This window comes from Chiloscyllium punctatum, chromosome 40, assembly GCF_047496795.1.
Source record: "Chiloscyllium punctatum isolate Juve2018m chromosome 40, sChiPun1.3, whole genome shotgun sequence".
In the NCBI taxonomy this organism is placed as follows: Eukaryota; Metazoa; Chordata; class Chondrichthyes; order Orectolobiformes; family Hemiscylliidae; genus Chiloscyllium; species Chiloscyllium punctatum.
In genome coordinates this window covers 46975890-46996278 of record NC_092778.1, presented here as the reverse complement: position 1 = coordinate 46996278, position 20389 = coordinate 46975890, and the positions used below count along the sequence as shown (strand labels likewise).

General features: G+C 40.0%; 1 protein-coding gene across 1 annotated transcript in view; it reads left to right on the top strand.

Moving 5' to 3' along the window:
• baiap2l1a (BAR/IMD domain containing adaptor protein 2 like 1a) overlaps window positions 1-20389 on the top strand; it is a 149636-nt gene that overhangs the window by 56112 nt on the left and 73135 nt on the right. Inside the window, exons 4-6 of the mRNA XM_072559825.1 lie at window positions 6939-7000; window positions 7566-7637; window positions 10279-10416. Coding sequence (XP_072415926.1) covers window positions 6939-7000; window positions 7566-7637; window positions 10279-10416 — 272 coding nt within the window. The remainder of the gene's footprint in view (window positions 1-6938; window positions 7001-7565; window positions 7638-10278; window positions 10417-20389) is intronic.

Sequence of the window (20389 nt, the reverse complement as noted above, 5' to 3'; positions counted from 1 at the left end):
CTAAATAAAACAACTAAGTAATTTTTTTAAGGTCTGTTTGCCCTAACTCCCAATGCTAAAAGATCCTTTTAAATAAAATCCTAGGATTTGGATCTGCATCTTGTGCAAGAACTAATTTGTTCTTCATCAAGCCAAATTCTGTGTGAGACCCAAATATTTGCTGAAATCTTTCAACTAGTTTTGAGAGATATCGTTTACAGACAGACTAACAAACCAGTTAAAAATATTACTTGCTCCCACTTTGCGTATCACTAAGGGGATGCCCCAAAACACTTGACCGTATTCCTCTTAGTGTATTACAAAGGAACGAAAGGTCACATGTTCCAAGAGAATGTCAATAGTAGCAGCAATACTGTCAGCCTGGAATGAGATCTTTCTCTGGAATCCTGCGTATGTTATCAGCCCATCCCCTCAGTGAGACAATTTTAAGAATTCCAGGAATTTTCACTATAGCCAGATTTCCTATTTGAGTGAAAGAAAATTACTAAATTAAAACTTATCAACTGCAGCCAGATTATTTCATACTGATAACTGAGATAAATATTACCTCAACTAAATTCCTACAAGACCTAGCTATGCTACTAAAGGCTTTACATAAACCCCCAAACACTGAACTATAATTACTTGGAAGCATGTTTATGCTGTTTGGCTATATATTTGCCTTGAGCAATAGATGACCAAGAACAACATCTGTGCATCATTTGGATAGAATAATGATATTGCACTGGATTTTTCCTGTGAGTTTCTGAATCCCCCTCTCTGTCTCAAATAAGGATCAAAAGCCTGCAACATATAGAGAAATAATAACTTGGTGCATAGTTCCTTGGAACAGCCAAATGATGATGAGGACAGGCTCATCCAGTTCTGGGCAACATGCGCAATAGCAGCCAAAGATCATTTGAACCGTAAACCTGGTCAATAAGATTTTGAATTCTACATTCTCATCTACCCTGATAACCTTTATTTTCTTGCCTAATAGTAATCTACAGTTCATTCTGCTAAAACGTGTATTTCATTAATGTGGATTCGCTGTAACAATAATGAATTGGGACACTGTTTCTAAAGCATGAACTTAACGTGTGTTGGCTGTAACGCCACTACATCACCAACAGTTTAAGCACTGTTTCTAACGTATGATTTTTTTATGTAATGCAGGGTTGCACAAGAACACATCATTGTGTCATAGAAGAACTACCTGTATCTACCTCTGTTTAAAAATTGTCAATGACCCTACTTTCACCAATTTCTGAAGCAGAGTTCCAAAGTTGGATAACCCTCTAAAAGGAAACAAAATCTCAGCTCTGTCCTAAAGAACAACCCCTGGTTTTAAAACAGTACCCTCGAGTCCTGGATTCACCCAGAAGAGGAAAATCCAGGCTATTCAGGACTTCATGCACTTACATCAAGTCACTATTCCTTCTTCTAGACTCAAATTGAAATGAGTCAAGCTTGTGTTCAAAAGACAATCCATGCACTCCAGTTATCAATCTGGTAAACATCATCTGAACCACCTTCAATGCATTTCCATCCATCTTTGAGACTAAAACTGCATAAAGTATTCGAGTTGTGGTCTTGCCACTATCCTGTTTAACTGAAGCATTACATTCTTATGTTCAATTCTGCTCATAATACTGTTTGCTGCCTTACGTGCTGATCTGCATTCTAACTTTTTCTGGAACGTTGTGTGCAATTCTGATCTCCTTCCTATGGAAAGATGTTGTGAAACTTGAAAGGGTTCAGAAAGGATTTACAAGGATGTTGCCAGGGTTGGAGGATTTGAGCTATAGGGAGAAGCTGAACAGGCTGGGGCTGTTTTCCCTGGAGCGCTGGAGGCTGAGGGGTGACCTTAGAGGTTTACACAATTATGAGGGGCATGGATAGGGTAAATAAGCAAAGTCTTTTCCCTGGGATGGGGGAGTTCAGAACTAGAGGGCATAGGTTTAGGGTGAGAGGGGAAAGATGTAAAAGAGATCTGAGGGGCAACTCTTTCATGCAGAGGGTGGTACGTGTATGGAATGAGCTGCCAGAGGAAGTGGTGCAGGCTTGTACAATTGCAGCATTTAAGAGACATCTGGATGGGTAGAGTTTTCAGGGATATGGGCCGGATACTGGCAGGTGGGACTAGATTGGTTTGGGATATCTGGTTGGCATGGACGGTTTGGACCAAAGGGTCTGTTTCCATGCTGTACATCTCTGACTCATGTACTAGAACATTAAATCCCTCTGCCCCTTTTAATTCTACAGTCATTCTCTCTTTGAGTAACTCTGCTCTTTATTCCTGCCAAAGTGAGCAATTTCACATTTTCCCACGTTATATTCCATCATGCAGATTTTCATCCATTTAAATGATCTATATCCATCTGTAATAGAATCATAGAGAAGTACAGCATAGAAACAGACCCTTTGGTCCAACTTGTCCATGCTGACCAGATATCAACCCAATCCAGTTCCTCCTACCAGCACCCGGCCCATATCTCTCCAAACCCTTCCTATTCAGATACCCATCCAAATGCCTTTTAAATGTTGCAATTGTACCAGCCTCCATCGCTTCCTCTGACAGTTCATTCCATATACGTACCACCCCCTGCATGAAAAAGTTGCCCCCAGGTCTCTTTTATAGCTTTCCCCTCACCCTAAACCTATGCCCTCAAGTTTTGGACTTTTTCTTCCCCCCCACCCCAGGAAAAAGACTTTGTCTATTTATCTTATCCATGCCCCTCATAATTTTATAAACCTCTATAAGGTCATCCCTCCGTCTCCAACACTTCAGGGAAAACAGCCTATTCGGCCTCTCCCTATAGCTCAAATCCTCCAACCCTGGCAACATCCTTGTAAATCTTTTCTGAACCCTTTCAAGTTTCATAACCTCTTTCCAATAGGAAGGAGACCAGAATTGCACGCGATATTCTAAAAGTGGCCTAACCAATGTCCTGTACGTCGCAACATGACCTCCCAACTCCTGTACTCAATACTCTGACCAATAAAAGAAAGCATACCAAATGCCACCTTCACTATCCTATCTACCTGCGATTCCACTTTCAAGGAGCTATGAACCTGCACTCCAAGATCTCTTTGTTCAGCAACACTCCCTAGGACCTTTCCATTAAGTGTACAAGTCCTGCTAAGATTTGCTTTCCCAAAATGCACCACCTCGCATTTATCTAAATTAAAGTCCATCTGCCATTTCTCAATCCATTGGTCCATCTGATCAAGATCCCATTGTAATCTGAGGCAACCTTCTTCGCTGTTCACTACACCTCCAATTTTGGTGTCATCTGCAAACTTACTAACTATACCTCTTATGCTCACATCCAAGTCATTTATATAAATGATGAAAAGTCGTGGACCTTAAGACTTCGCAATTTGCTTGTTTATCTATTGTTGTGTCAGATACAAATTTAGCTACCATGCTTTCAGTCCCTTCATCTAAGTCATTGATGTAAATTTGTAGAACATTTAGGTCCCTGCAAACCTTTTCAGGACTTCACATTCTGCCAGTCAGACATTTGGATGCATGCTCTGTTTTCTGCCACCCAATCAATCATGTAAACATGCAAACCATGTATACCATGTGCTTTTATTATTCTTGGGACTCTTTGACCTTCTCGAAATCCAAGTGCTGCATGCCTGCAGTCTTTCCATTTATCTATAGTTTTGTTGATAACTCATTTATGACCCATATATTGGTGAAATTATCAATTGTTAAATATATCATTGGAACTACAAACTTTTGAGGTTAAAGCTAGCTTGATGAAATTCTTTAGGCTTGCCAAATCATTTATTATTCCAAATAAATCCAACAAATTAGTTAAAAATGAGTTCCCTTTTATGAAACCATGCTGACTCTTTGCAATTACCTTGACTTTTGTTTTCAAATTATAACACTTTAATGATCAATTATAACACTTTTTTTTTTCTCAACTGATGTTGAGTTAACTGATGTTTCTCAACTGATGTCTGTCCACCAACTGGAGCAGGAAAACTGGCTTCTGCTCCCTGAGGGTTTTATCATCATCTGTTCAACAAATATAATTTCCTGCTTTTTTTTGCCTACAGGGTTATATTTTTTAGGGATATGAGCCAAATTCTGGCAAATGGGGCAAGATTAGGTTAGGATATCTGGTCAGCATGAACAAGTCAGACCGAATGGTCTGTTTCTGTGCTGTACATCTCTGTGACTCTGACATAATACAAAATCTAATATAATCTGTTCTCTGATTCTTAGAACAACATAGCCTAGAATCAATCTCAAAACCATTGAGTTCTCCATCCAGGCTACTATTGCCAATGTTTTTTTGCCAGTTTATATGTAAATTTAAAGTCACCCATGATATTGTCATCTCTTTACCAGAAGCACCCAATTATTTTTACTGTGCTCTTCATCTGACATGAAGATTGATTGACATGAAACTGATTCTACTTCCTGATTTCCTGAATGGAAATCATCTCTAACTATAGCATAAATGCTATCCTTGATTTAACAGCGTTATCCTGAACCTATACCAAACTTCCTACGCTTCCTGAATATCCTATTTCCCTAAATATTCAGAACTCAATTCTTGTCACCCTTTAGCCACATCTCTGCATTGGCTATCTGATTATATTTATCCATTTCAATATGTGCCATCAAGTTGTTTACTTTATGAATGCTACATGCTTTCAAATACAGAGCTTTTGTATTGTCTTTGTTATTTTTATTAGATTTTAGTCTTAATTTTTGGTCCATTTGTAGATTTCTCTTTTTCTTTGTCCCTTCCTGCCATTGTGTACCCACTTTTCCCATATTACTATATTCCTGTCTTGGATTGTCTTTGATATACTATGTCTTTCACATCTGATGGTTCAACTCCACTAGTTAGTTTGAAATCTTTTCTACTTGCCCAGTTATGCAGTTCACAAGAATGTGCTCCCATCACATTTTGAGTGTTGAGTATCCCAAAGATATAGCCCACCCTTTACTGGAAATAAAGGTACCTACTCCAACATTTTTTATTTTAAAATGGCATCTGGACAGGCAGATGAAGGCTCCATGTCTGTCCACCAACAGGAGATCAGCTGGAGCAGGAAAACTGGCTTCTGCTACCTGAGGGTTTTATCATCATCTGTTAAACAAAGAGTCTTAGCCACTTTTTCATCACACCCTTTTTGAGCAGAAATTGTTTCAACTGTCTGGTGTGGTCTCTATGCTAGAAATATTTCTCCCCATAACTAATCCTTGAAGGTATTGATGGATATTACCTATCACATGGAAGACATCCTCCTCCTGTGGCTCTATGGTGTTGGAACACTGTTGTCGTTTAAGGGTCATACTCCGGTGTCTGCAGGGTACTGACCAAACTGTCCACCATAAATGTGTCTTTACTAGACTTTCATCCACTTCCTGGATAATATAGTGGATGGATCGGAATTAATTTGGATCCTCAAGGCAGCAGCCATTTAGAATATCCAACCTCCACAGACTTAATTCAGTGATTCTTGGGCATAATTCAGACAGCAATGCTGTGCAATGATCTCACAGAAAACTCTTGCAGTAATAGCGCTTCTAAGTAATTCTGATTATGGTCTCAGATTTGATATTCAGTTGGCCACAAGCGTTTAGTGACCCTCGTGAATATAAGTCAGCTTGAGAAGATCCAATCTTAATATAATTTTCACTGATGCCCTTTAAAACTGCCTCTGAACATGTCCAGAGCACTGTTTATATCATGTCCCACAGCCATGTAAAACAAACTAAATACCGAGATATTTCTCATGATCAGAAATCTGTCCTAGGGCTTATTTTCTGCTCAATTCCAGCTTTCACACCAGATCAGGAATGTAGAGGAAACAGACACTGAGCTCGATTTTGGGAATATTGCCCCAGTGGTTTCCCTTTTTATACTGCCTTTCCAGATTTTTGTCAATATTTTGGGGATTGCATATGCCTCACCTTGATGCGATACACCTGGGAAGCAGATGTATCTTGTTTGCATTTGGGAGGCATTCTCTATTGCTGGCAGCAGAGCCACATAGTATTCTGTAAATGGAGAGCACAGGCCTGCAGACATTTCAAACACCATTGCAGCCATTGTCTCTAATTGTCTTAGTGCATTTTTCACAAAATTGGAACCATCATGGGAAGGCCTGAGGATGTACCTTTTCGGCTTCCATGGAAATGTCTTCCTTTAATTATTGACTAACAATCCCAATGGACAGAAATCAAACAGCTCAAGGACTCCACAACTGCAGTATTTGTTGCCAGCCTCCCATCTATTTTGCCAATTATGATGTTCTCTCTGATAATGGTCCACAATTTGCCAATTACCTTTTTTAAGCACTTTGCCCAGCCATATGGATTATGTCACATCAACAGCAAACCTCAGTGTCCGTAAACCAATAGGGAGATGGTGAGGGGAGTCTGCACAATCAAGGCCCTACCCAAGACGAATGAGTATGAGGGTTTGACTGTTCGCAATTACTGTTCTTCAGCTGTCCCATGCCAGAACTCTGACTCAATCTCTTTTACTGTTCACCATTCAGTCACGATGGTTAGACAACTCCAATGGTGCCAATGAGCCTCTTGCTATGTAATTTCCTCTACCCCCCCCCCCCTCCCCCCCACCCCAGGCCTCCTGATACATTCTGTCAAGAAGAAAAGAGCAAGCTGTGGGTTGCTTGGTTAAACTGCCAGGGCACTTCTCCCTTGGAGCAGCTCTGTGCTGTTTCTAACAAATTTGAAGAATGGTGGCATTGATAGTGAGAGAAGTGTTAACACTTGAACTACAATAATGATTTAAAGGAATAATAATACAGAATGGACATTATGATGTTAAACGGATTGTTTAAGCTGTGAAGATATACTTGGCATTTAAGATTACTAATGAAGGGAGAAACTGTGTGCAAATCACACTTTTTTTTAAATGAACAAACTATTTAAGAATCTGCAATTGTTCCCACAGGACAAGTCCTAATGGAAATTTCTGAAGTACACAAGAAAATCAATATGGATATGGAAGACAATGTAAGTACATTTTTAGTTTTGCAAACTTTAAAATAGCTTTAAATGTTTTACTTTTGTCTTGCAACTGAAGCTTCAAGTTTATTATATTTTCATAAGTTAAACTGATTGTCTGGTTCTGTTCATGACATCTTTTCTCTTTGTTCCTGATCTTATTAGTTGTTTAGTAGATGCAAGGTATTTACCAAGCATTTAGAAAAAGTAGATTGATTGATTTTAAGCTACTAATGGACCTTTGGATGTCCTGTTCTGAAGAGATGTCAAAAGGTCCTAGAAACTCCGAGTAGAAGGGAATTAATTTGATTTAGTCACCATGGAAGTTTAATATCAGTTTTGAGAATCTCCAATAATGCTATTGGGAAATTTTCACTTTAGTTTTTGCCGAGAACCATTTTGGAAATTTTATATATCCCCTCCTGCTGCCCAATCATTAGCTCAAAAATCAATGACTGGACTTGAGGGACTGTTTTATTGAGAGAAACTATTTTGTCCCTATTTAATTACTCAGCCCAATATCAATGAGAAAACCAATCTTATCTCATTAAATTTCTTTTTCTCAATCTTCAAGTTTAGGAAATTTCACAAAGATATCATCAGTGAATTGGAGAAAAAAACTGATCAAGATGTGAAATACATGAATGTAAGTATCTAACGTTTTGATTCTATGACTGACTAAGTCAGAATTACAATTGATGATTGTATTTCTGTAACAAGGTACAAATGTAACCTCAATAGTTCAGGGAAAAAAAATCAACTTCCACAAGTACTGAATCTCCATTCCATCCTGTAGAGAGGTTATAATTTTAAAGACCTGATACATAAACACTTCCTGTTCTTACAAATGGCTGCATTACGTTGTCCTGCATTGTGTTCCAACTTGCATGCAAATTGACTTGTGAACAAACTCCAGAACAGAACATTTTCACAGTCCAGGGACTGTTTGTGTATCTAAAACAGATACAGCTGTGTAAGATAGCTTTGCAAAGCACTTTTTACTTCTGTTAAAATAAGTGCAGCGAACATTTGTTGATTTTGATCAATCAGTATTATAGGGCAAGTATGAAACTTGTTTGCCTAAACTTCTCAGTTTCTGAAGCCAGTTTCTTATTTTTCTTAAGGCATTTAAACTGTAAGAAGAACTGAAATGCCAACTAAAAGCACTTTATATTTAATAGATACGTAAACCCTTGCCAGCACTTTTGTCTTGATTAAGACCATAAGGCCACAAGATCATAAGACATAGGAGCAAAAATTAGGCCAAACAGTCCATCAAGTCTGCTCTGCCATTCCATCATGGCTGATAAGTTTCTCAACCCCTTTCTCCCATAACACTTGATCCCTTGATACTCAAGGACCTATCTATCTTGGTCTTAAATATACTCAATGGCTGCATCCACAGCCTTCTGTAGCAATGAACTCCATAGATTCACCACTCTCCAGCTGAACATGTTTCTCCTTATCTCTGTGCTAAAAGGTCTTCCCTTTACTCTAATGTTATGCCCTTTGGTACCAATCTCTTCTACCAATGGAAACATCTTCTCAACATCTACACTGTCCAGGCCGTTCAGTATTCTGTATGTTTCAACTAGATCCCCCTTCATCCTTCTAAACGCCATTAAGTATCAACCCAGAGTCCTCAAATGTCCCTCTAAAGTTAAGCTTTTCATTGTCTTGAACCTCCCATGAACACACTCCAGGGCCAGTACATCCTTCCTAAGATTAAGGAAAACTATGCGCAATATATATGACAATACTTTAATTGTGGTCTGACTAGAGCCTTAGAGCCTCAGAAGTACATTCCTGCTTTTATATTCAAGTCCTCTCAAAATAAATGCCATCATTGCATTTGCCTTCCTAACTACTGACCCAATTTGCAAGTTTACCCTGAGAGAATCCTGGATGAGAACTCCCAAGTTTCTTTGCACTTCAGACTTCTGAATTTTCTCCCCACTTAGAAAATATCCATGCCTCTATTCTTCCTACCAATGTGCATGATCTCACACTTTCCCACATTGTACTCTTTCTGCCACATATTGATCACTCCCCTAACCTGTCCAAATCCTTCTGCAGCCTCCCCACTTCCTCAATGCTACCTGTCCCACTATCTACCTTTGCATCATCTGCAAACTTACCTGGAATGCTTTTGGTTCCTTCTAGTTTGTTAATGTATAAAGTGAAATGTTGGGTCCCAACACTGAGCCTTGTGGAACACCATTTGTCATTGGCTTCCATCCTGAGACGGACCCTTTTATCCTCCCTCTCTGCTTTCTGTCAGACAGGCAAGCTTCTATTCCTGTAACACTCTGCCTGTGACACCATGGGTCCTTATCTTACTCAGTAGCCTCCTGTGCAGCACCTTGTCAAAGACCTTCTCGAAGGCCAGGTAGATAACATCCATTGTTTCTTCTTGGTCTCTCTTGCTTGATACTTCCTCAAAGATTTCTAGCAGATTTGTCAGGCATGACTTCTTCTTGATGAAACATTACTGATTTTGCCCTGTTTTACCATAAACTTCCTCCTTTAACCAAAAATGAAGGGCTACTCCAAGATCCGAGGAATGCCAATCAGTTTAGTTTTCAGATTCTGTATTAGTACTTTAAACACAACTGTCTTTGTGCCATTCCAAAGAGGATACATAAATGTCCCAAGGGACTTTTCAGAAACTTCATAAAGCAAAATTCGATGCTGAGTTGCATACAAAGATATTAGGGCAAATAGCCAAAAGAGAATGGTCACAATAATAGTTAAGAGTATCTGAAAAGAGAAAAGAAACATAAAGGGGTTTGGGGAAATTCAGGGTTCCACAACTTATTGCCTTAGCAACTGAAGGGATGGCTGCCATTTGTAAAATCCGAGCTGGAGGTGTGCAAATGTGTAAAGGTTTAGAACTGGAGTGGAAAAAAGGTAGTAAAGAGATAGGGAGGGCAAGGCCATAAAGCGACTTGAAAATTGGTTTCTAGGTTTCAAAATTGCAACATTACTTAACTAGAAGCGAATCCAGTGATTTGGTGAGGACAGGAGTGATAGATGAGTGGGACTTGTGGTGCAAATTTAATTTTGAAAAATCTGAGTAATAAAGACTAAAAATGCATATTCACCATTTCTATCAGGGAGAAACTAATGCTTATTTGAATTTCAACAGGTTTATCAATTATTCATAGATTTGAACACCCTTAAATACTTCAACCAGGCACAATATTCAGCTATTATTCTTGTCAATTGGAGATTTTTGGAGTGTAAAAAACTGCAGATTGATTCAATTGATACAATTTTCCTCGCAGGCAACTCTTAAAAAGTACCAAACAGAACATAGAACTAAACTGGACTCTCTTGAGAAATCACAAGCAGAACTTAAAAAACTTCGAAGGAAAAGTCAAGGAACAAAAAATGCATACAAATATGAAAATAAGGAAATGGAGGTAGGTATTAGCTGCTTATTATGTGTGTAAATTAGCTTAATTCCTATCCCATTGCAGTCAATGTTCTCTTTAACATTAAGAGTCTGATCTGTAAACCCTTCTACATGGAATCTGTAGTGCAAAGCATACTTATTTGGAGCATGGAATGCTCTCTTTAAATAATTGCGTTCTTTACTGCAGTGCCTTTCCCATATGCCTCTTTGAAAATATCATGCATTTCATATTGAGCAGAGGAAATAATGTGAACGTGACCTAAGACATACTTAAATTCAACTTTACAGAATCCGAGTTGACCACCTGTTGAAAAGAAACTGTAGGCATTAGAATATGGCTGATCTATTTAAGATAAAACATGAAGTAAAAAGAACACTGTATATATTTTAAGAAACTATTGAAGAATGTGCCAGTATTTCTAATACACAGAAAGAAAGGATGTTGATTTTGTATTGTAATGGTACAGTGAAATCTTCTTGCTGATTGTTATTTGTAAAACCAGAAACTATTACAGTTATGGTTGTTTATTGTAATCTGTTTGGATGTAATCACTTTTTAGTGGCAACGTTCCTAATTTGAAAGATAGCTGTCTGAACTGTAACATGAAGCAAAATAATTGAAATCTGGAATTTAAAAAAATTAATTAAAAATATTGTAGTCAGGCAGCATCTAAAAAGGGAGGAAGGTGTGTATCTTAACATTTCTGGTTAGTGATCTTTTGTTATAACCTAATCATTCATGATTTTGTTGAATGATGGAGCATACCTGAGGATTAGAATGGTTGCACATGTTCCATAAACTTGGAACGTTAACCCATCTTCTTCCTTCTGAAGGCGCTGTTTGATGTACTGAGCATTTCTATCATTATGTTTTTATTTCATTTGAAATAGTGTTCATCTGTACAATCTAGCCCTTAAAAATGCAATAACGTGCTTCATTGCTGTTATTTATTCCTCAGTGCATAACTGAACATAAACATAGAATATTACAGCGCAGTACAGGCTCTTTGGTTCTCGATGTTGCGTCGACCTGTGAAACCAATCTGAAACCCATCTAACCCACACTATTTCATTTTCATCCATATGTCTATCCAATGACCATTTAAATGCCCTTAAAGTTTGTAAGTCTACGACTGTTGCAGGCAAACCGTTCCATGCCCCTACTACTGAGTAAAGAAACTACCTCTGACATCTGTCCTATATCTATTACCCCTTAATTTAAAGCTATATCTCCTCATGCTAGCCATCACCATTCGAGGAAAAAGGCTCTCACTGTCTACTTTATCTAACTCTCTGATTATCGCATATGCTTCAACTAAGTCGCCTCTCAACCTTCTTGTCTAACAAAAACAGCCTCAGTTCCCTCAGCCTTTCCTCGTAAGACCTTCCCTCCATACCAGGCAACATCATAGTAGATCTCCTCTGAACCCTTTCCAAAGCTTTCAAGTCCTTCCTATAATGCGGTGACCAGAACTGTACGCAATACTCCAAGTGCAGCTGCACCAGAGTTTAATACAGCTGCAAAATGACCTCATGGCTCCGAAACTGAATCCCTCTCCTAATAAAAGCTAACACACAGTATGCCTTCTTAACAACCCTATCAACCTGGGTGGCAACTTTCAAGGATCTATATATATGGACACTGAGATCTCTCTGTTCATCTACGCTACGAAGAATCTTACCATTAGCCCAGTAAACTTTATTCTTGTTGCTCCTTCCAAAGTGAATCACCTCATACTTTTCCACATTAAACTTCATTTGCCACCTCAGACCAGCTCTGCAGCTTATCTATGTCCCTCTGTAACCTGCAACATCCTTTGGCACCATCCACAACTCTACCAACCTTAGTGTCATCTGAAAATTTACTAACTCATCCATCTACGCCCTCATTCAGGTCATTTTAAAAATGACAAACAGCAGTGACCCCAAAACAGATCCTTGCGTTATGTCACTAGTAACTGAACTCCACAATGAACATTTCCTATCAACCACCACCCTCCGTTGTTTTCTTTCACCTAGCCACTTTCTGAGCCAAACTGTTAAATCACCCTCAATCCCATGTCTCTATTATGTGGAATAACCTACTGTGGGGAATCTAATCAAATGCCTTACTGAGATCCATATACACCACATCAAACGCTTTACCCTCATCCACATGTTTAGTCACCTCAAAGAACCCAGTAAGGTTTGAGAGGCACAACCTACCCTTCACAAAACCGTGTTGACTGTCCCTAATCAACTTACTCCTTTTCCAGATGATTATAAATTCTGTATCTTATAACCTTTTACAACACTTTACCCACAACTGAAGGAAGGCTCTATAATTACCAGGGTTGTCTCTACTCCCCTTGAACAAGGGGACAACATTTGCTATCCTCCAGTCTTCTTGCAGTATTCATGTATAGAATGACGACATAAAGGTCAAAGCCAAAGGCTCTTCAATCTTCATTAGCTTCCCAGTGAATCAGAGGATAAATCCCATCCAGTCCAGGGGACTTATCTATTTGTACACTTCCTAAATTGCTAACACCACCTCTGTGTGCACCTCAATCCCATCTAGTCTAGTAGCCTGTCTCTCAGTATTCTCCTTGACAACATCATTGGTATTCACACTGGAAAAAGATGAAAAGTATTAATTTAGCACTTCTTTTATCTCCTCTGACTCCTTACACAAATTCCCACTACTGGCTTTGATTGCCCCTAATCTTACTCTAGTCATTCTTTTACTCCGATATACCTATAGAAAGCCTTAAGATTTTCCTTGATCCTATCTGCCAACGACTTCTCATGTCCCCTCCTGGTTCTTCTTGACTCTCTCTTTACCTCTTTCCTGGTTAACTCAAGCACCCTAACTGAGCCTTCATGTCTCATCCTAACATAAGCCTCCTTTTTCCTCTTGACAAGAGCTTGAACCCTTTAGTAAACCACAGCTCCCTTGCTCAACAACTTCCTCCCTGCCTGACAAGTACGTACCTACCAAGGACATGCAGTAGCTGTTCCTTGAATAAGCTCTGCATTTCAGTTGTGCCCATCCCCTGCAGTTTCCTTCCCCATCCTATGCATCCTAAATCTTGTTAATCGCATCATAATTGCCTTTTCCCCAGTTATACCTCTTTCCCTGCAGTGTATACCCATCCCCTTCCATCACTAAACATAAATGAATTGTGGTCACTATCAACAGTGCTCACCTACCTCCAAATCTAACACCTGGCCGGGTTCATTACCCAGTACCAAATCCAATGTGGCCTCTCCCTGTTGACTTGTCTACATACTGTGTCAGAAAACTCTCCTGCACACATTGAACAAAAACTGACCCATCTAAACTACTTGAACTATAGTATTCCCTGTCAATATTAAGGAAGTTAATGTCCCCCATAACAACTACCTTATCTCTCTCGCTCCTATTGAAAATAATCTTAGTCCTTTCCTCTACATCTCTTGAACTATTTGGGGTGCTATAGAAAACCTCTCCTTTCCTGCTTCTAACCTCAGCCTGTACCTCAGTAGATGAGTCCTCAAACATTCTTTCTGCCACCATAATGCCATACCTTTCCCTCTTTTACCATCTTCTCTGTTCTTGCTGAAATATCTAAATCCCGGAACCTGCAACAACCATTCCTGTCCCTGCTCTTATTCATGTCTCCAAAATGGCCACAACATCGAAATCCTAGGTACCAACCCATGCTGCAAATTCACCCACCTTATTCTGGATTATCCTGGTGTTGCAGTAGACACACTTCAACTTCTTGCTTGCAAGTGCCCTGTTGAAACCTTATTTCTGACCTCACTACTCTCAACCTCCTGTATACTGGAACTACAATTTAGGTTACCACATCCCCTGCTGAATTAGTTTAAATCCTCCTGAAGAGCATTAGCAAATTTCCCCCTTGAATGTATTACTCTACCTTGATTATGTTTACCGCAGTTGAACTTGGATATTGTACTCATGTAATTTGCACATTAAAGAGATGTTGAGGTTGTACAGGACATTGATAAAGCCTCTACTGAAATACTATGTTCAGTCTGGTCGCCCAGTTATAGGAAGGATTTTATTAAGCTGGAGAGGGTTCAGAAGAGATTTACCAGGATATTGCTGGATATGGAAGGTTATAAACAAAGGCTGGATAGGCTAGGAATTCTTTGACTGGAGTGTCAGAGTTGAGACGCAACCTTACACAAGTTTATAAAATATTGAGGTAGTTGTATTTTTCTTAGGATAGGGAATTTCAAGACTAGGGAGCACATTTTTAAGGTGAGAGGAGAGAGATTTAAAGAAGACATTGGCAAATTTTTTACTCGGGGTGGTTCATGTGTTGAATGAACTACCTGAGGAAGTAATGGATGTGGGTACAATTACAATGTGTAAAAGGCGTTAGGATAAGTACATAAGTAGGAAAGGTTTGGAGTGATAGAGGCCAGAAGAAGGCAGGTGGAACTAGTTTAGTTTGGAATAATGTTTGGCTTGGACTAGTTGGACCGAAGGGTCTGTTTCTGTGCTTTATGGCTTTCTGACTTGTGCTTGAGGATATCTATTAAGGTTCCTTAATAGATTTAGTCTGTCTTCATAGTTAATTGGACTTCCTTCCTGGGCTTGATGTAAGATCAATTTAATCAGAATGATGTATCTCCAAGTCTACTAGCTGATTGTAACTTTAACTATAAATTTGAACCCAGTTTATTTAGCCTATTGAAGAGATTTCCTGAATTCATTAGCTCGTGCTTTTTGCAGATGTGCAGTTACTGTTTTACCTGCCAGTTTCAGTTAAATTCCTTTTTTTGTTTGTGCATTTATTTTTTTGTTTTGTTCATTTAATATAAAGGATGCTAGTGGTGGTATACTTTCTATTTCAAGCACCTAAAGTATTTCAGGTCATGTACAGTTTGACTAGTTGTAAACTAAAGTTCCTTCCACGGCACTGCATTTTCTTAAAATGTGATTATTGTGGGCAATAAAGTAAAATGCGAGAAACCAAAATACTCAGCAGAGATCAGAATCTAGCTTAAAGACAGGAAATAAATATCCCCTCCCAACATAATAATTAGACTCAAGTGAAATAAAGAAACCAAATTACTAAATATAGTTACCCATTGTGTAAGGTTTTTTCAGTTTCTTGGTTAAGTATAACAGTCTTGCCAGAGATTGAAATAAGATTTCTAATCCTGAAAACAGGTTAACCATGCCAACAAGAAAACTCAACTCAAATTTTAGGGGATCCCTTTAGCCTATTTCATACTCCTCACTCATCAATAAGCATACATAAGGTCTAGGCAGCTAAGAACAGAATGGGCCCTGGAGGAATATTGGAAGATTAAACGAGGAATCAAGCGGACTAAAAGGGCTCATGAAATAGTTTTAGCGAGCAGAATTAAGGAGAATCCCAAAGAAGCAAGCAGGTAAATCGAGAAAGGATTGGTCCACTAAAGGATAATGAAGGAAGGCTGTGTGTTGAACCTGAGAGAATGTGTGAGATTCTGAATGATTACTTTGCATCAGTGTTCATTGAGGAGAGGAACATGATAAATGTTAAATTAGCGATAGAAGTTTGATTAGTCTGGATCACGTTGACATAAGTAGGGAAAATGTGTTGGGTAGGCTCGATGTTAAGGTGGACAAATCCCCAGGACCGGAAGCGATCTATTGCAGATTGCTGAGGGAGGCAAGAGAGGAAGTAGCTGGAGCCCTGACAGATCTTTGTGGCATCCTTTAAATACAGGTGAGGTGCCAGAGGACTGGAAGGTTGCTCATGTTGTCCCCCTGTACAAGAAGGATAGTAGGGATATTCCAGGTAACTACAGACCAGTGAGCACTACAGATCAGTAGTGGGGAAGTTGCTGGAGAATGTACTGAGGGATAGGATCTATTTATATTTAGAAAAGAATGGGCTTATCAGTGATAGGCAACATGGTTTTGTGTGGGGGAGATCGTGCCTTACCAACTTAGCGTTCTTCGAGTAAGTGACCAAGTTGATAGATGAAGGAAGGGCTGTTGATGTCATATATATGGACTTTAGGAAGGCATTTGATAAGGTTTTAGAAGAAAGTGAGGACTGCAGATGCTGGAGATGAAAATGTGTTGCTGGAAAAGCACAACAGGTCAGGCAGCATCCAAGGAGCAGGAGAATTGACGTTTCGGGCATGAGCCCTTCTTCAGGAATGAGGCATTTGATAAGGTTCCCCATGGTAAGCTAATAAAGAAAGTGAAGTCACATGGTGTGCAGGGTGTTCTCGCCAGATGGATAAAGAATTGTTTTGAGCAACAGGAGACAGAGTTAGTAGTTGAAGGGAGTTTCTCAAAATGAAGAAAGGTGATCAGTGATGTTCCACAGGGAGCAATGCTGGGGCCACTATTGTTTGTGATATACATAAATGATCTGGAAGAGGGCACTGTTGGTATGATCAGCAAGTTTGCAGATGACATGAAGATTAGTGGAGTAGCAGAAAGCATAAGGGACTGTCAAAGAATACCGGAGAATGTAGATAGATTGGAGAATTGGGCAGAAAAGTGGCAGAAGGAGATCAGTCCAGACAAATGAGATGATGCATTTAGGCAAGTCTAATTCTAGACCGAATTATACAGTAAACAGAAGCGCCTTGGGAAAAGTTGATGAGCAGAGAAATCTGGAAGTGCAGGTCTATTGTACCCTGAAGGTTGCTGCACAGGTGGGTAGAGTGGTCACGAAGGCACATGGTATGCTTGCCTTCATCGGACAGAGTATTGAGTATAAGAGCTGGCAGATCATGTTAAAATTGTACAAGACGTTGGCTTGACCTGATTTAGAATACGGTGTACAGTTCTAGTCAGCTCATTACTAAAAGGATGTGGATGCTTTGAAGAGGGCGCAGAGAAGGTTTACGAGGATGTTGCCTGGTATGGAAGGTGCTAGCTATGAAGAGAGGTTGAGTAGGTTAACTTAGTTTTCTTTGAAAAAAAGGAGATTGAGGGGGGACCTGATTGAGGTTTACAAAATCATGAAGGGTGTAGACAGGGTAGATAAGCATTTTCCCAGAGTGAAGGATTCAATAACGAGAGGTCAGGCTTTCAAGGTGAGAGATGGAAAGTTGAAGGGGAGATACACGTGGCAAGTACTTTACACAGAGGGTGTTGGGCATCTGGAATGTGTTGCCAACAGAGGTGGTAGAGGCAGGCACGGTAGATTAATTTAAGATGCGCCGGGACAGATGTGTGAGTAGGTGGGGAGCAGAGGGATACAGATGCTTAGGAATTGGGCGACTGGTTTAGACAGTAGATTTAGATCGGCTCAGGCTTGGAGGGCCGAAGGGCCTGTTCCTGGGCTGTAAACTTTCTTTGTTCTTTTGTTCTTTTTAACTTTTTTTAAAAATCTGTACATTTCATTAACCAGACATTGCCTCAACCAGACTTGTATCCTCAAGGTGGGTCACAGGAATCAGGAAAATTCCCAGCTTCTCACACTTGTCTGTGGGGCTACTAACTTTATAAGTATGATTTTCATTGCCAGGGGCTGAGTGTCTGAGCCTACCTGGGAAAGAGTTCAGTTATAGCCATGGTTGTGGGGGCAAAGGTGGATGTTTTAAAAGGCCAGCAGTTTAGAAGAAAAACAGACCCTGCAGCCTTCACCTATCCGATTAACCATGCCCACAACCCCCTCCCCCACCCCAAAACCTATATGCCAACTTATGACCATTCTCCCACCCACCCCATTCTAACAGGTCCCTATGTCAGGGTATGGCACTTTCATATCCATTCATAGAGTCATAGAGAAGTACAGCACAGAAACAGACCTCTTGATCCAACCTGTCCATGCCGGCAAGATATCCCAACCCAATGTAGTCCCACTTGCCAGCACCTGGCCCATATCCCTCCAAACCCTTTCTATTCATATACTCATCCAAATACCTTTTAAATGTTGCAATTGTATCAGCCTCCACCACTTCCTCTGGCAGTCCTTTCCATATGCGTACTACTCTTTGCATGAAAAAGTTGCCCCTTAGGTCTCTTTTATACCTTTCCCCTCTCACCCTAAACCTATGCCGTCTGGTTCTGGACTTCCCCACCCCAGGGAAGAGGTTTTGTCTATTTATCCTATCCATACCCCTCATGATTTTATAAACCTCTCTAAGGTCACCCCTCAACCTCCGACGCATCAGGGAAAACTGCCCTAGCCCTAACCTCTCGCTATAGTTCAAACCCTCCAACCCTGGCAAAATCATTGTGAATCTTTTCTGAACCCTTTCAAGTTTCACCACATCTTTCCGATAGGACGGAGGCCAGAATTGCACGCAATATTCCAATAGTGGCCTAACCAATGTCCTGTACAACTATAACATGACCTCCCACCCTGTACTCAATACTTTGACCAATAAAGGAAAGCATACCAAACGCCGCCTTTGCTATATACCTGCAAACTCCACTTTTTAAGGAGCTATGAACCAGCACTCCAAGGTATCTTTGTTCAGCAACACTCCTGAGATAAATGCACCATCTCACATTTATCTAAATTAAACTCAATCTGCCACTTCTCAGTCCATTGGCCCATCTGATCAAGATTCCTTGGTAGTCTGAGGTAACCTTCTTTGCTGTTCACTACACCTCCAATTTTGGTGTCATCTGCAAACTTACTAACTACACCGCTTATGCTCAATCCAAATCATATTTATAAATGATGAAAAATAGTGGACCCAGCACCGATCCGTGTGGCACTCCACTGCTCACAGGCCTCCAGTCTGAAAAACAACCCTCCACCACCACCCTCTGTCATCTGCCTTTTGAGCCAGTTCTGTATCCAAATGGGTAGTTCTCCCTGTATTCCATGAGATCTAATCTTGCGAACCAGTCTCCCATAGGGAACCATTCACTAACTATACTGTTTATAGAAGAAACAAACTCTGTAGTAGTAGTTGGATTTATATTAAAGATAAACTCTCTATAACTGTTTCACTGTGTAAGGGGGGATAAAAACCCCATTATTCAAACCCTTTAAAGTTACCCAAGGCACTTGAAACCATCTAAGTCTGTATGGATAAACATTGTGAAATTGATAGCACAGATCAGATATCTATAGTTGTCAATTAAGCTGATACTTTTTATCAAAAGAGAAATAGTTGTATGGGTTTAGTCAAGGCAATAGAATGAAACTTCAAAGTTTCTGTTGAAATACCCATGACAAAATTGATTTGACATCTGTCTGTCTGATGATTATCAAATTTATAGTGTTAACACAGATTTGTGAGATTTTGGGTGTTGACACTCTAGAGGGTGCAGTTGATTTGAGTATTAAGGGCAGTGCATGAAAGTTATTTTTAAAAAAAACTAAGGTGGAAGCTTTCCTATTTGATATTAGCATTTGTTCAAATGAGTTTTATGGCACCCAGTCCTCCATGACCTGAAGTGACTTTTCTTGTGTGAACTTCAACTCTTCATCTCAATAATATTATGAGACCTTCATAGCCTTTCCTAAGGGAATTGCACAGCTGCAGAGGGGATGTGTTTGTCAATGCTAGGTGCATTTGAATTTCACGTATCTCATGTGACCAGCTGTACATCAGGAACTGGCTCTGAAAATGTGAACATTATTACCAAACACTTGGCCCAAAGGAAAGAAGGTCCTCTTCACATGCAAGAGAAGGACCACTCGTGGGGACGGGAAGATGTCATTGTTTGGTAACCAACACAGTAAACTCATGGACTAGATTACATTACTTAGTGTGGAAACCGGCCCTTCGGCCCAACAAGTCTACACTGACCCTCCGGGGAGCAACCCACCCAGACCCATTCCCCTATATTTAGCCTTTCACCTAACACTAAGAGCAATTTAGCAAGGCCAATTCACCTAACCTGCACATTTTTGGACTGTGGGAGGAATCCAGAGCACCTGGAGGAAACCCACACAGACACGGGGAGAATGTGCAAACTCCACATACAGTTGCCTGAGGCGAGAATTGAACCTGGGTCTCTGGCACTGTGAGGAATCAGTGCTAACCATTGTGCCACCATGCCACTC